This window comes from Oryza glaberrima, chromosome 1 (assembly GCF_000147395.1).
Source record: "Oryza glaberrima chromosome 1, OglaRS2, whole genome shotgun sequence".
NCBI classification, from domain to species: Eukaryota; Viridiplantae; Streptophyta; class Magnoliopsida; order Poales; family Poaceae; genus Oryza; species Oryza glaberrima.
Window position 1 is genome coordinate 13854043 of NC_068326.1, and position 15091 is coordinate 13869133.

Genomic DNA, 15091 nt, shown 5'->3' on the forward strand with positions numbered 1-15091 from the left:
ATGTGCTTGCGTATGCAAAGCCTGCCCGGTGTAAAATCATTTGATGCAATATATTTAGTATTTAGGTGGAAAAACTCTCCCCTACAGTAATAAAAAAGTTATTAAACACAAACCCCGTAAAAAAAGAACGACGCGACAGAGCCAGCCAGCCAGCCAGGAATAAACACAACCGCCTCACGGGCCAGTCCACCGACCACTTCCACCCCTTTTCTACTCCGCTTCCTTTTACTTGGCTTGCCTCCTACTTCTCCTCTCTCACCCACTCTCCCCTCTTCTCTCCTCTTCCTTCCCCCTTAAACCCACCCACACCAACGCAATCCAGCAAGCCCCCCCCACATCAACGCCGCTCCGGCCGCGCGCGACGCCGCCCAACCCAAACCCTAGCGCGATCCCGTCTCCCCCCGGCCGCCGCGCCCTCCGCCGCACGCCAATGCGCCGCCTCCGAACCCTAGCTTACTCCCTCCGCTAGCGCTCGCTCCCGCCCGCCGCCGCCGCCCCTTCCCCTTTCGCTGGTGGAGATGGCGGCCGACCCCGCCGCAGCGTCCGCCGTGGCGGCGATCTCCGCCGTGATGGACTGGCGCTCCTCCCCCGACGCCCGCTCCGCCGCCTTCGCGTACCTCGAATCGGTCCGTGTGCCGCCACTCCCCCCTCCCTTTCCCGTCTCCGCTGCTGTGGATGCTCTTTTTTTTTTTTAAAATGCTCGAGTGTGGTAGGGTGGTGAGCGCTTTGGTGATGCTTCGCTAGGATGCTTGGTGTTTAGCTTTTCCTAATTTTGTGTGCTACTATTTGTATTTTACGGGTTGATGGGAATATTGATGCAACACGGCCATTTTTTTTGTTAATTGCATGTGTATTCAACAATCACGAGCTCTCATGAGTTTATCTTCGTCAATTTGCACACGATTGGTCTACAAGTGAACTGCCCACACTTTTCCATTTGCTGAAGCATTCAACTCAATATGGTTTTAGAATACTGAAGCATGCAAGAGGTCTCAACTTGGAATGCCGACTGACGAAATTAAATGAAAAGTTGCAGTTCACTTCTTTTCCATATTTGAGGTCTGAGGGAACCTCTATGTGAGGGCAATTGTTAGATGTATAAGTGAATTCTTCACCCTTCTCCATCAGCTTAAGCTCTTTGGTGAACTAACTGGTGCATTCAACTCAATATTCTAATCTCTACTCTTTCAGTTATAGTGTGCAACCGTTACTGCTCTGATTAGTTAGTTCATTTCATGGATAATGTTTTTGCACATTTTCGCTGGTATAAGAAAAATCCTGTGTTGCCTCCTTGTCCCAAATGTAATGCCATTGTTTGACGATGAGACTTTTGAAATGCAGGTTAAGACAGGAGATGTCCGGGCATTGGCGAACACATCATTTCTATTGGTCCGAAAGGACCAGTCTTCAGAGGTCCGACTGCATGGTTTCAAAATGTTGCAGGTGCGCTTGTTGTATCCTGCTATGCCAAACAGTATCGGCATACCAGTTAATTGCCAAAAGCTACACACGCAATTGAACAATGATCTGAAATCCAGAAGTTCTTTTTTTCTAGTGATCAGCATGCTGTTTTGACTTCCTTACTGGAATCAATCACATGCCCAATCGAACATATTATTGACCATACGGTCTAAATTCCTTGTTTCTAGTAAATCATGTACATTTGGTATGCACTTTTCCTTGTAGGAACATGATTCTTCTTATCACTAATAAATTGCTCCATCTCGCTTTTGTTACTAATATCTACATCAGCTCATTTTTACCATTGGTGTGTTAGTGCTCTTTCTCACTTCTACTACTCAACTTTTAACCAATTTCAGCCACCTTCGACCGACACCATCTGACCCCCTTCCTTTAACCAGTTGATCTATTTTCATGGTGAACGTGACTAGGACATCCTTCCAGGCTAAGACCTTTTTAGGATGAATGACCAGTCTAGCTTCTGTTAACTACAGTCTTCTGTGTTTGGGTTCTCAAAAGAAAAGGGCCAGTCATTATTTACCCTTGTAACATGACACCTCATTTCCGCAGAAGTACACATCTACAATTGTTAGTGCATCTCAGAAAGTATTTTCTATAAAAAGAAAAAAACCACTAGTATGGTCAACTTGATTTTCCACTGTTAAAAAAAATCTTACATACGACGTGAGTTTTCCATTTAGAACCGTTTTATCAATCTCACAGTCATTGCCTCAGCAATGCTTGTATTGTAATACTCTTAGAGCTCTAAACTTGATATCCTGTGATGACTGTGGCCATGATGCATTATTTACTGCTATTTCGGTGTAGGAAAAGATATTTTTCTCTATTAGGAGCTATTATCTTCTTGTATTTTAGTATGGTCATAACTAATGGTTCTGTTGGTAACTTTTATAGCACTTGGTGAGATTGAGATGGGAGGAACTCAGTGTTGCAGAACGAAACGAATTTGCTAATTTGACTGTTAATTTGATACCTGAGGTTGTTGGTCCTCATGAGGAGTGGGCTTTGAAGAGTCAAACGGCTGCATTAGTAGCAGAGGTCCCTTACATGGCTATTCTCATATACTTTTGTTGAAACCTTTGTACCACGACAATATTTGTTTCTCTAGGTACATTCTTTTTTATTGACCGTCTTATCTTGTAGGTAGTTAGAAGGGAGGGAGTTGCTTTGTGGAATACTTTACTCCCATCTATTGTTTCGTTGTCAAACAATGGTCCTATCGAGGTATGCTCCTTGCAGCTTTGCAGCTTTTTTCTGTACCTCTACCAGTCGATATATTAAATTGCATTTTATTTTCCTTTCCTATACTGTTAGGCTGAGTTAGTTGCCATGATTCTGAGGTGGCTTCCAGAGGATATCACTGTTCACAATGAGGATTTAGAAGGTAAATTCTATTTGCTTACTTCTCTGTCCTGATCACTTGAAACTGTATTCACTTGAAGTATCAAACTCCAAATAGAAACTTTGTCCCTCTCCTGTTAAATTGTTAATTACATGCAACAGGTGATAGACGTAGGGCATTGTTGCGTGGCCTTACTGAGTCGTTGCCACAAATCCTGCCGCTGTTGTATTCTGTAAGTTTTCCCTTTATTTGTCGAAAAACATAGGCTTGTCATTTTACAACATACTAATGTAAGCATCTTGTAATGTCTCATTTTGTAGCTACTTGAGAAACACTTTGTAGCTGCTTTGAGCGCGCACACGAATCAGCAAATGGAGTTGGCTAAACAACATGTTGGGACAATAACCGCTGTGCTGAATGCTGCCAATGCGTATGCTGAATGGGCTCCTGTGACAGATCTCGCCAAATATGGTTTAATTCATGGGTCTGTTTGCTTGAATTTCTCTTCCATGCTTGGATGGCTTTCTTTCCCCTTTATTTTACCAGCAATTCCATTTTGCAGATGCGGATCCTTGTTTTCTTACAGTGATTTTCGTCTCCATGCTTGTGAGTTCTTTAAAATTATATGCCAGAGGTACTGAGAGGCTGATGCATTTTCCTTAACCTATAATTCATTCTGTCGGCACCTTTTCTGATATGTTATTGGCTTGCCCAATGCAACCTAGCTCAGGAAACGGCCTTTGGATGTCGCGATTGTGGAGTATGATGCAGCAATGAGCAACATTTTCCAGTTGTTGATGAACATTGCACAAGAATTTTTAGTGAGATCCAAGATGCAGCCCAACGCTATTGATGATAATGAATACGAGTTTGCAATGTGTATTTGTGAGACAATGGTTGCTCTCGGTTCTTCTAATATGCAGTGCATACTAGCTGATGTAGCTAGGACTTTGCACTTCCTACAACAGGTGTGCAGTTCAAAATACGCTTCTCCATATATTTCTTACACGAGATTAATGCTTAATGCTGCTGTGCAGCACCTTCTCCTCTTAACTATTTAGTAATATAAAGTTTAGTCACTACTACCTCCATTCCACATTATAAGACATTTTGGCCTCTCCATCACTCATCTAGATTCACTAAAGTACATATGAATTTGGACACATATATGAAGCACATACATGGATCCATGCACTGATCTATTCAAAACCCAAATCATCTTATAATATGAAATGGAGGAATTAACTTATTCACGCGTGCATGCCTAAAATTTCATCAACACCATAGTTTGCCGTGTCCACATATTGCATCATTCTAATGTTAATTTATTTTGTTTCCTCATAGATGCTGGAATATTACCAACACTACAAGATTACGCTTCATTTCCAATCTTTATTATTTTGGCTGGTATACCTCTGGTCTCTTCTTGCATAGTTAACATCAATGCCATACCATTTTAACTTAGAATGTTAACATGAGCTATGTGTAGGTGGTCTTGAGAGAACCATCAAAAGCTAAGTCTGTTGCACGTGTTTCTAGTGACACCCCTGCTGCCGGTAATTCTGCATCTACTGGTGGTGGTTCAACTGAAAGGGAGAAGAAAGGGGTGTCAGTATTAATCACTGATGAAATGTACAGTACAATTTTGGATGTTACGTTCAAAAGAATGCTTAAAAAAAGTACGAGTGCATCTTCAGGCCTGTTAGAACTATGGAGTGAAGAGCTAGAGGGGAAGAGTGACTTCTGCAACTACCGTGCCAAGCTGGTAGGTCTTGTTTTCTCCTGACATGTATAAACTGTAGTTGCTGTTGCCTCTTGCTTAACATTCAACAATTTCATGAAGTTGACTCATTCAGTCGTTATATCCTTGGAAAAAATTAAGAAAAACTGCTGACACTTATTTTGGCATGCAAACCTGATGTATCACAACACAAATATCAGTCGAATTGCACTCAACTTTTCTGGAATAGCCTCGCAAACACCATCTGGCATCTACAGCTCTAGTCCTTGGGTTGTGTTCTACATTTGGTTGGTCCCTTGGTTGATGTGTATGTTAGCCGAGGATATTGCCAGAGTTCAGACACACATGTTGTTGATCAACATCCACATAATTTCAGCTGTTTAGGTAAAGCCAAGGGACATGGGACATCGTGAGTGCCTGCCTGCCTTCTACTTGGAGAGTTTGCCTGTTATCATAGAGCTTGTTTAGGTTCTTAAACTATTTATCAACAAGAGCAAGCAAACTGCCAATCTGCTTGGTCAGTTTGTTACCAATTGCAATCAGCATGTTCTTTCTTTGACGTAGAGCAGCAAATTCTCTGGCATTCATCAAGTTCTATGCTGCAATTTGTTTTAGTTCAAAGTGCAAATTTTCCTCAGTCGAATCTGATTTTACTTTAAGTGCAAGTTATTTTTTGAGGCACTGGAGCAGTGCTGCTCACCGAGGCAGCCACATAAGTTCATGGGTATGCCTATTAGGTATTCTAGCTGAATAAAAGCATGATTGTTATTCTTTTACGTTCAGTGCTCTAGTACATATTGTCATATGCTATTTCATGCTACAAGTATCCATTTGTCTTTTGTGACAACATGCATTCTTTTTCGCAGATTTTCAATATGGACATGTGATTTGTGGCAATGCAGGATATTTGCCATGCAATTAATTTTGTACTTAATTAACAAGTTCCTTGAATTCTTCCTGCAGCTGGATCTCATAAAAGTCATTGCTTCTCAAAGGCCTGGTATTACAGCAACAAGCATTGTACAGAGAATAAACATTGTATTTGGAGATGCTAATGAAGCAACGAAATCATCCCAGGTTGGATACCTACATTACCTACATATATTTGCGACATCAATTTAATGAAGTCTTGCAATTTTGCTGAAAGAAAGTTTTACCTTCTTTTTTTTTTTTTGTTATTGTGTAACTTGAGTTAAATATCCATGCCAGGATCTTGATGCAATGGAAGGTGCTCAGCTGGGGCTGGAAGCAGTTGTTAGTGCTATATTCGATGGGTCATCTGATTATTCAAAGATTGACCAGGACACAAAATTCCAAATTCACAGGATTTTTGAAGGTTTCAGCTGCCTTTAAACTTTAATTTAGGTCTGCTGTTGGATACTTGGATATACAATGTTCTTACTTTCATTTTTTTTTGTGACCAGGCTTACTTCAGCAGCTTCTTTCTTTAAAGTGGTCACAACCAAATCTTGCTGTTATTCATGGTCACTATTTGGATTCTTTGGGTCCTTTCTTGAGACATTATCCAGATGCAGTTGCCTGTATTGTGAATAAGCTTTTTGAAATATTAACATCTCTCCCTATCACAATTCAGGTACATTTTCTAGGCTGCAGCAAAATACCTAAGCACTACACATTAAATACCCTGATGTTACGATGTGGCAAATCAGGGACTTTGAATCCTTCACTCCAATTCAATACTATGGAAGACTTCACAGAAATGAATATAGATGTGGACTTTTCATGCATTTTATTTCTCTCCTGTTGCTTGTCAATTGCTATGTTTTGAGTTACCTGGTAATTATATTACATGTTACGTATTTACATTTTTGTGTCATTTTCTGTATCAATAGGATCCTTCAAATAATTTCCGTCAAGCTAGACTGCAGATTTGCTCATCATTCATTCGTATATCAAGAGCTGCGGATAAAGCACTTCTGCCTCACATGAAGGTTAGGATTTGTCCCTAATTGGTTTTCCCATTTGATCTCACATGCAGTTGCTTTGAGCTACATTTAGTTGTATGGTAGACAACTTGCCATTCTTCCAGCGCATTTGTGTTTTTGGACTTCTATTATGATGTAGTAGTTACAAGTAGAAAATGGGTCTTCATGATATTTTAATTGCAAAATGATGGAAATTTACCTGGGAAGTACATTGCTCTTATTTACGGTCTTGGGTTGTACATGCTCTCAAGTTTTATCAATACATGGTTATTGTTACTTGATAAAGAATCAGTTTGTGAGTACAATGCTGTGTTGCAAAGTGAAGTCTTGCATCATACATCATAATCCCGGACACCTAGGATACAAATAGCTGTAGTACGTGGATGATTTTCCACTTTTCTTGTACTAATTATTCTAGTAAGAATTTATTATGGATCAAAGAAGATACTCTTTTCTAGTGATTAATAACTTAATATTGATAAGTAGAAGAACAATCCATCAGTGCCATACTAAGATTTGATTAATTTACTTTTGTTAAAATTTTAGTGTGATCTTGTTGATGTGACTATCTATTTCCACTTTTGGCGTAGTGTAACAGTGTGAATTTCTTTATGACCATTGTAAAGACATTTAAGTGCAAGCAGGTCATTAACATCAAAATACATTAGTTAGAGCAACAGGGATAAATGCTGCAGAGACCAATAGTGACAATTTGAAGTATGGTGCTTTGAGGCAGTGTCATGGGCATTGGGCCGAGAGACTGAGCCATTAGCAGCTCAGTACCAGGTGAGTTAAACATAAGATTAGATCGAGTCCTTACTTAGGGGCCAAGTTATTCCATCTATACAAGGATGGGATTGTGTCTATTATCATTAAGCAATGAATCAGAATTAGTCTAATCTCTCCCCAAATGTTCTTCTCACCAACCTAAGTGTACATACCTTCCTTAGCAGCCGACGCTGCCTGGCTATCATCCTGGCGGTGATTATCCGATCGTGGCCTCAGGTTGTGACAACTTGGTATCAGAGCCACTCACCATGGCTTCCGATACCGAGTGAGTTCTTTGTGTCATGGTGAGCCATCTGGTGTATCCGGTGGATGAAGAGCTACTCCACGAGTTGTTTGATGGCTATGGAGCAGAAAAGAAGATCCACATACTCCAGATGGGAACACATGAGGAGGCCTCTGTTTGGTGCCTGTTAGGTTCATAGTAAAAAATAGTCAGACCAGTTGTTGAACAGGCTGGACTGTCACCGGTCTGACTAGTGGATCACTAGTTAAACCGTGTTTCGTACAAGCTTTAAATATATTTGTGTATGAGAGTAACTAGCCTACCGTACACCGTTTTCACGATATATGTCCCCACACGCCTCATGCATGAGCATGCGTATGGCTGCCACATGCGTTGGCCTGGCTGGCACTTCAGGTGGCTGGGTGGGCTGTACGCCTGTACCTGCTGCTTTGGGCCATATCTAGCTGCATGGCTGGCTGGGATGCACCAGTGGACTGACAATGGAGGGGTGAGAGGAGCTTCATGATATCTCGGTGATACATTCATAGTGTCACCATAAAACCTCAGAAACCTCAGTGTTACCTTCAAGGTATTATGAATTCACGATACCCTCATGAAACTTGGTGAAACCTCAAGGTACCATGAGGTATCATCTATACTGCATGGAGGTATCATTTAGTATCATTGATGTATCGCCTATGAACGAGTATTACCAGGTGCTTCAAATTGAAAAGGGAAAAAGAGGGGAAAAAAATTCGGCATGGTACCCTGACGCTCCTTCAGCATGCTGTTTGGCTAGTGGCCACTCACTTTGCCACACTCTGAATCTCCATCTGGCCACACTGATGGTTGTCGTGTGCCCTTGTTCCACCGGCCACCGCCCTGCTTCCATGCATGGTGCATGCCGCCCTGCACGAGCGTCGCACAAGCACCGGCAGCAAGCTGCGTTCCTCTCCCCCCTGTGCTGATGGTGCCATAGAAAGATGCTTGTGTCTCACGGTTTCTCTCTGATCTCGATTTCTCCAAGTGAAGATACTAACTGTTTCTCTAGTTGGTGGTCCAAGGCAGTAAGAGCTGTTGATAAGGAATCAAATAAACTGCTTAATTCACTCATTATTCTTGTTGCTTGGGAAATATGGAAGCATAGAAATGATTGTGTGTTTAATGGGGTTAATCCTAGTGTTGTGTGTTGTTTTTGGTGCTTGGCTGGAGCTTCTGAGTTCAGTGAGTTTCTTAGTAGGTCTCTCACTCTGGTTGCATAAGTTCATATTGAGTTAATTTTTTTTTAAGTGTAAGACTTGTATGTTTGGGGTGAGTGGGGGTGTTTCAGCTTCCCTTGTGTGTTTTCTTCTCTCTTAATGAAATGATACACAGCGTTCATGCGTATTCAAGAAAAAAAAAACTCAAAAGGGAGATAAAGAGAGGGAGGGAGATTTATGGATTATATGGTGTAGACCTGTCCTGTGTTGATAGTTTGATATGTGCTAGTATTTCTGAGTTCTGATTTAGTATTCGTATGTAAATATAACAAGCCGAGCTAGCTAGGTGGTACCCGAGGCAGAGATTGTGCTCTGCTGATTAGAGATTGAACCCCCTGCATGACCATTTAATTAATGGTTTGACTATGCGGTCCTTTAGTGGCTCATGTGTTCCACTCCTGTGCTTGAGCTGCTTGCTGAGAATTTCCTGGTTAACTGGTTTTCTTGTGGAATTGGCCAGTTCAATTGTTTTTTACTAGCGGCATGTCTTTGAAGCAAATTGAGCTGTTTGAGGTTTCTGTTTGAGGCTGTCTGATTTTTCTTACTAGGGCTGTGTCAAGGTAAACTAGCCTAAAGATAGCAACTCGAGGCTCGAGGGATTTGTGACAGATGATGCCGGCTAGTCCCTGAGAACCTAATCTAATGTTTCAAATTAATCATGGTAACACTTTGTATAAATAAGATCCTATCCAAAGTCCAATGTTTATCAAGGCTTTAGGCACAAATCATATGCAGACCAGCAGCTATAATCTAATCAGTGTTTAGGAGGCCTAGACGACGTTAGGTGGTGCGCCCTTTAGAACATTGATCCTATCAAATCAATGTGTTGACTGTACTTGATAGCTTAATCTGCAGCTAGACATTAGCTGATACTTCCTCCGTTTCACAATGTAAGTCATTCTAGCATTTTCCACATTCATATTGATGCTAACGAATCTAAATAGATATATATGTCTAGATTCATTAGCATCAATATGAATGTAGGAAATGCTAAAATGACTTACATTGTGAAACGGAGGGAGTAGATCCTATCTTCTCTAGCTTGTTGCAACCCTAGTGTGCCATCTTGGCCCTAATGGAATGCTTGTCTATTGCTGGCTGCCAGCTATAGCATGTACATGTGGCAGTAGTTTATCCAATTACGATCCCACTGAACTACATAACATTTTTAAAAGGGGCAATTGCGCATTTGACCCTGTTTCGAAGCCAAACTAACAATTTGACCCTACTTTTTCTACTTTGCTTATTTGACCCTGTTTTTCGAAATTGAAGATGAAGGCTGACCCTATTCCGTTAAGGTGAGTTAACGGTGTGAACTAAGCAACAAATAGTCCATTTTACCCTTGCTTATCTGACACAAGTTTGGCCCACACCGCCCCCTCCCTCTACTTCCTCCTTGCCGGCGCCGGCGGTGCCTCCCTCTCTCCGCGCCGATGCCACACCTTCCCCCTCCCCCGTGGCTCGTGCAGCGCCGGCGCCACCTCCCTCCGCGCATCGGTGCTGTCGCCGGAACGGCCCGCCACAGCCCGAGCGCCGCTGCCGAATCCGCCCGCTGCAGCCCGAGCGCCGCCGCCGGATCTGCCGACCGCAGCTCGAGCTCCACCGCCTGGACCGCCGACGCTCCTCGTCGTCGCCGAGCCACCGTTGCCCTTCCCCCACCGGATGCACTCCTCGTCGTCGGATCCACGATGTTGGAGATGGGGTCCAGGAAGTCGACGCACAGGCCGGCCTTGAGGAGGCGCGGGACCACCGCCGGCATCGCCTCCACCGGCAGCTGGTCCAGCGCCGCCGCGTAGAAGCCATTGATGCCGCCCCTCCACGCGTCGGCGCCGCCCCTTCCTCCCTCCCTCTGCGGGGCCACAGCCGGCGCCACTTCTCCACCAAGCACCGGTGCCACCGCCCCACCACACGCTGGCGCTACCACTCCCTTCGCCCGGCAGCAACCGGCAACTTCTCCGAGCACCGGCGCCGCTGCCCCTCCGCACGCCGACGCCGTCCGCCCCTCCTTCGCAGCCCATCGCCACCGCCACCATCTCACCTTGTGCCAGCCGCCGAGAGAGATGAGATTGGGGTGAATGGATATGGTTTGGAGTGGATGGATAGGGTCCTCAAGGGTATTTTGGTCAAGTTAAATAATAATTTGATTTTTTTATTTTTCTAAAATGAAACCTTAACGGTGTGATGAAAAGAGGGTCAGATGGTAACTTCATTTTTGAAAAGCGGGGTCAAATAAGCAAACTCGAAAAAATAGGGCCAAATCAGTAGTTAGACTCTGAAATGGGGTCAAATAAGCAATTGTCCCTTTTTAAAAATAGTCGTTGCAAAGATTTATTGCTACAATTCTACAATTTCTGTTAACAAGGTAAGAAATGTGTGTCGATGAACTAAGGAAATCATTGTGGCCAGTCTTCAATGTAGGGTAGCAAATATGTACATGAACAAAGTAAGAAATGCAGTGTGATATCAAGATTGTCTTAATTTATTTTTGCCTGCATATTTTTGCATTCTATAGTCTTGCTCACCAAGTCACCATAGCATCTATTCTCTTGTGGTCGCTGACAATGATTACCAATTATGCAGAACATTGCTGATACAATGGCTTATCTTCAAGGAGAGGGTCGCTTACTACGTGCTGAGCATAACCACCTCTGTGAAGCGTTTCTTGTCATGGCATCCTCTGCAGGGTATTTTGGTTTCTGCACCTTTTCAGATTTATGTCTAACATTATGTTATTGTGACATTGTCAATGTGGGTTCCGTCATATGTTTGGATCTTCTACCTTATTTGTAGGATTCAACAGCAACAGGAAGTCCTGGCTTGGTTACTAGAACCTATTAACAAAATGTGGACGCAAGTGGAATGGCAAAATGCATACTTGTCTGACCCATCTGGCTTGACACACATGTTTGCTGACAGCCAATTTATGTGGTCAATTTATCACAACATCACATTATTTGAGAAGGCACTCAAGAGGGGTGGGTCCAAAAAATCTGCAGCAGCTCCACAAGCACTGGCCACAACAGTGGTAACTGGTAATCTGCATCCAATGTGTTCACATCTACCATGGATTCTGCCCCCTCTGTTAAGGGTAATTTGGCACTTCTTTCTTGCCAAGACATCATTCTTTTTTTGATGTAATTACTATGTATTGGCTAAGCTGATAGCTAACTATAGTTTTGACATCACTATTTTTCCCTTCTCCCTGATCTTCAGCTGTTGCGATGCATACATACGCTTTGGGCCGAGCCCTTTTCTCAGTCTCTGGCAGGAGAAGTCAAAGCGGCAAAAAGCATGACTGTGGCAGAGCAGACCAGCCTTCTTGGGGAGACAAATAAACTCACCAAAGGCCAGGTTACATCTGCTGATGGATTGTTGGATGTTCAAAGGGAGGGAGAGTCTAAGGAAAACACCATAAGGAACTGGTTACGCGGGATCCGTGACAGTGGGTAAAAATTTAACCTAAGCATCTGGTCTTTCATATGATCAAATTTCTAATTCCTATTGATAGTTATACTGGCTATAATATCAAATAGCCCAGGTGAATTCATGGGATTAACATTTCTGCCTTAAAATATGAGAATGGTTGAGCTACATTTATCTGGAAAATTTGCATCTTACGCTAAGACCCATTTGTCCTGAAATTTGTCTTTGACCCATCTGAACATATCATACTGCAGGTACAATGTTATAGGACTATCGGCTAGTCTTGGGGATCCATTTTTCCGATGCATAGAGGGTTCCTCCATCACCCCTGCTCTTATGGAGAACGTGCAAGCTATGGAATTTCGGCATTTGCGCCAACTTATCCACCTTGTTATTATTCCTTTGGTTAAATATTGCCCTCCTGAACTGTGGCAGATGTGGATATCGAACCTTTTACAGCCATTATTTGTCCATTGTCAGCAAGCTCTTGATTTTTCTTGGTCCAGTCTTCTTCATGAGGGCCGGGCTAAGGTTCCTGATAATTTTGGTAATCTTTCTGGGTCAGATCTGAAGGTAGAGGTAATGGAAGAGAAATTGCTTAGAGACTTGACTCGCGAAGTATGTTCCATTCTTTGGGTTTTAGCATCACCAGGCTTGAATAGTGGTCTTCCATCCTTAGAACAACTTGGACCTGCCAACCGGATTAATTCTTCTCTTAAGGATCTGGAGTCGTTTGCTTCCAGCTCTATCACTGGGTAATACAAAAATTTCTAGCCAGCTGTGTGCTACCTCTCACCTCAACAAAAGACTAATTTGCTATCCTTTTGCAGATTTCTTATGCTTAATGTCTCCACTGCTGTTCCTGCATTGAGGATAACTGTTGAAGTGTTCAGTTGGACAGATAGTGAAGCAGTCACAAAAATTATTCCTTTTTGTGGTGCATTGATTCACCTTGCTGTTGCAACAAATCGGGCTGAGTTGAGTCAGTTTGTTGCGAAAGATCTATTTTCTTCTATATTACAGGGCTTATCTGTTGAGTTGAATTCCATTACGAGTTCAGAACTTGTTGGACTTTGTCGAGAAATATATGTCTATCTCTCAGATAGAGATCCTGCACCTAGACAGGTATTTTTGAGATATATAATTGGGCAAAAGTAACTACTGAATGAAAATGCGATTGAAATATCTTGATTTCACATAATTGGCTTTCTCTGCAACAGTTGTGCTGTTCCCTTTTTGAATTTGAAGCTATGCATATGTTTTTACAGAAACATGTATTATCACAATTTGAAATCTACAGCTGCTTTGCTTATACAATAAAATAATTACACCACTTATAGCAGTGGCTTGCATAGAAATTTTGAGCACTGGGACTAACAGGAAGTGCTTTGCTTGTAGGTTCTTCTGTCCCTCCCACACATGAAGCAGGAAGATTTGCTAGCCTTTGATGAGTCTTTGAGCAAAACTGCAAGTCCAAAAGATCAAAAGCTACTTATGCGAAGCTTACTTTTGCTTGCTTCAGGGAACAAATTGAGAGCTCTTGTTGGTCAAAAGGCTACTAATGTTATTACCAACGTTACAAGTGAGAACTGACTTGCATTTCTTTTATGTTAATATGTTTATTCTATTATTGCGTAATGGATGAACACAACGTTGTTTTAATAAACGGAAATAAGTACATTAGGTGACAAATTGAATCATTTTTCTTGTCGTTGCGTTTGTTTCATAGTCTGCCACTAAAGGATTTTTAAACCGAGTAAAGTGGAGATCATCCTGCTTGTACTGTTTTCATTCTTCTACCAACTAGATTCTTCTATTAACTGACTGAATACTTTTGAGCCCTCCTTTCTAACTTTTGATAATTCCATTGCCAGCCTTTTGTTATACCATGCAGATTGAGCACTTGTTTAGTTATCATATACTCAGAGCTAGTTTTGAATATGGATTATTCTACTCTGTTAACAAACGTTGCTTTCTCTGATGTCCAGCTCGAAACCGGAGCTCTGCTGCACGCCATGGACTTAGCGCTGAGGAAGATGACCACATTGGATTAGCTGCACTATCATCATAGAACTGACCAGCTAAAGTTGTTTTCTGTACAGAAGGGTAATGACCCTATAGATTGGTAATGTGGTGGCAAATTGAAAGGCGAATATCATATCCTTTCTGCATTGTCAAATAGGAACGTATGCATGGTTGAGTTTATACACAAGGTGCCATCATGAGCAAAAGAAAAAAAAAACTTGATTACGGCTTCTTTCCCCATAACATTGTATATGCCCTTGTGCATAGCGCTTCTATGCAGTATGTGCAGAACAGTGGAATGTACATGTATTACTGATTTGCTCCTACCGACCACGTTTTGCCGTGGTTTAAAGAAGGAATTGCCTCAATTTAGATTTGATCCTTTAAATTGATTTCCAATACCAATCATATTCGAGTACAAATTTGTTTGACTGACCTTTTTTTTACCCCCTAGCTCTAGGCAGTTCTTGAGTATAATATGCTAGCGGTTAGTACCATACTGCCAGCTCTGATACATTACTGCCTGTTGCCCGGTGGCCACATGAGACGATGCATGTGTCCCGTAAGTTATTTGAAATCACCCATTTGTTTCTAAGGAGGTCAGCATGCACGAATTAAGTTGGCATCAAAAGCAATGCTCAGTTTTGTGGACGGCGTAGAGTTTTGTGGCATGCATGACCGGATTTATATAGTTACACCAGCTGACCAGCGAGTATGTGCTGGATTTATATAGTTTACACCAGCGAGTTCATGCGTGTAAAGGTTACCACTACTGCTCGCCCGTCAAGGAAAATTGTTACTGGCTGCAAATGACTAATAATATTGGCGATGATTTGTTGCGAGGCTTCATGTTACTTCCCA

General features: G+C 42.3%; 1 protein-coding gene across 1 annotated transcript; it reads left to right on the plus strand.

Annotated features, from left to right (window-relative positions):
- Positions 1-234: 234 nt before the first annotated feature.
- LOC127760290 (protein HASTY 1) lies at positions 235-14618 on the plus strand. Its single transcript, XM_052284530.1, has 22 exons — positions 235-626; positions 1342-1443; positions 2377-2520; positions 2626-2706; positions 2797-2866; positions 2986-3056; positions 3145-3308; positions 3387-3458; positions 3555-3792; positions 4169-4231; positions 4314-4589; positions 5529-5642; positions 5775-5901; positions 5990-6159; positions 6419-6517; positions 11363-11466; positions 11573-11870; positions 11996-12228; positions 12460-12960; positions 13036-13330; positions 13604-13787; positions 14194-14618. Exons 1-22 carry the CDS (start codon positions 519-521, stop codon positions 14274-14276), a joined length of 3597 nt encoding a protein of 1198 aa, XP_052140490.1. The 5' UTR covers positions 235-518; the 3' UTR covers positions 14277-14618.
- The last annotated feature ends 473 nt before the right edge of the window (positions 14619-15091 follow it).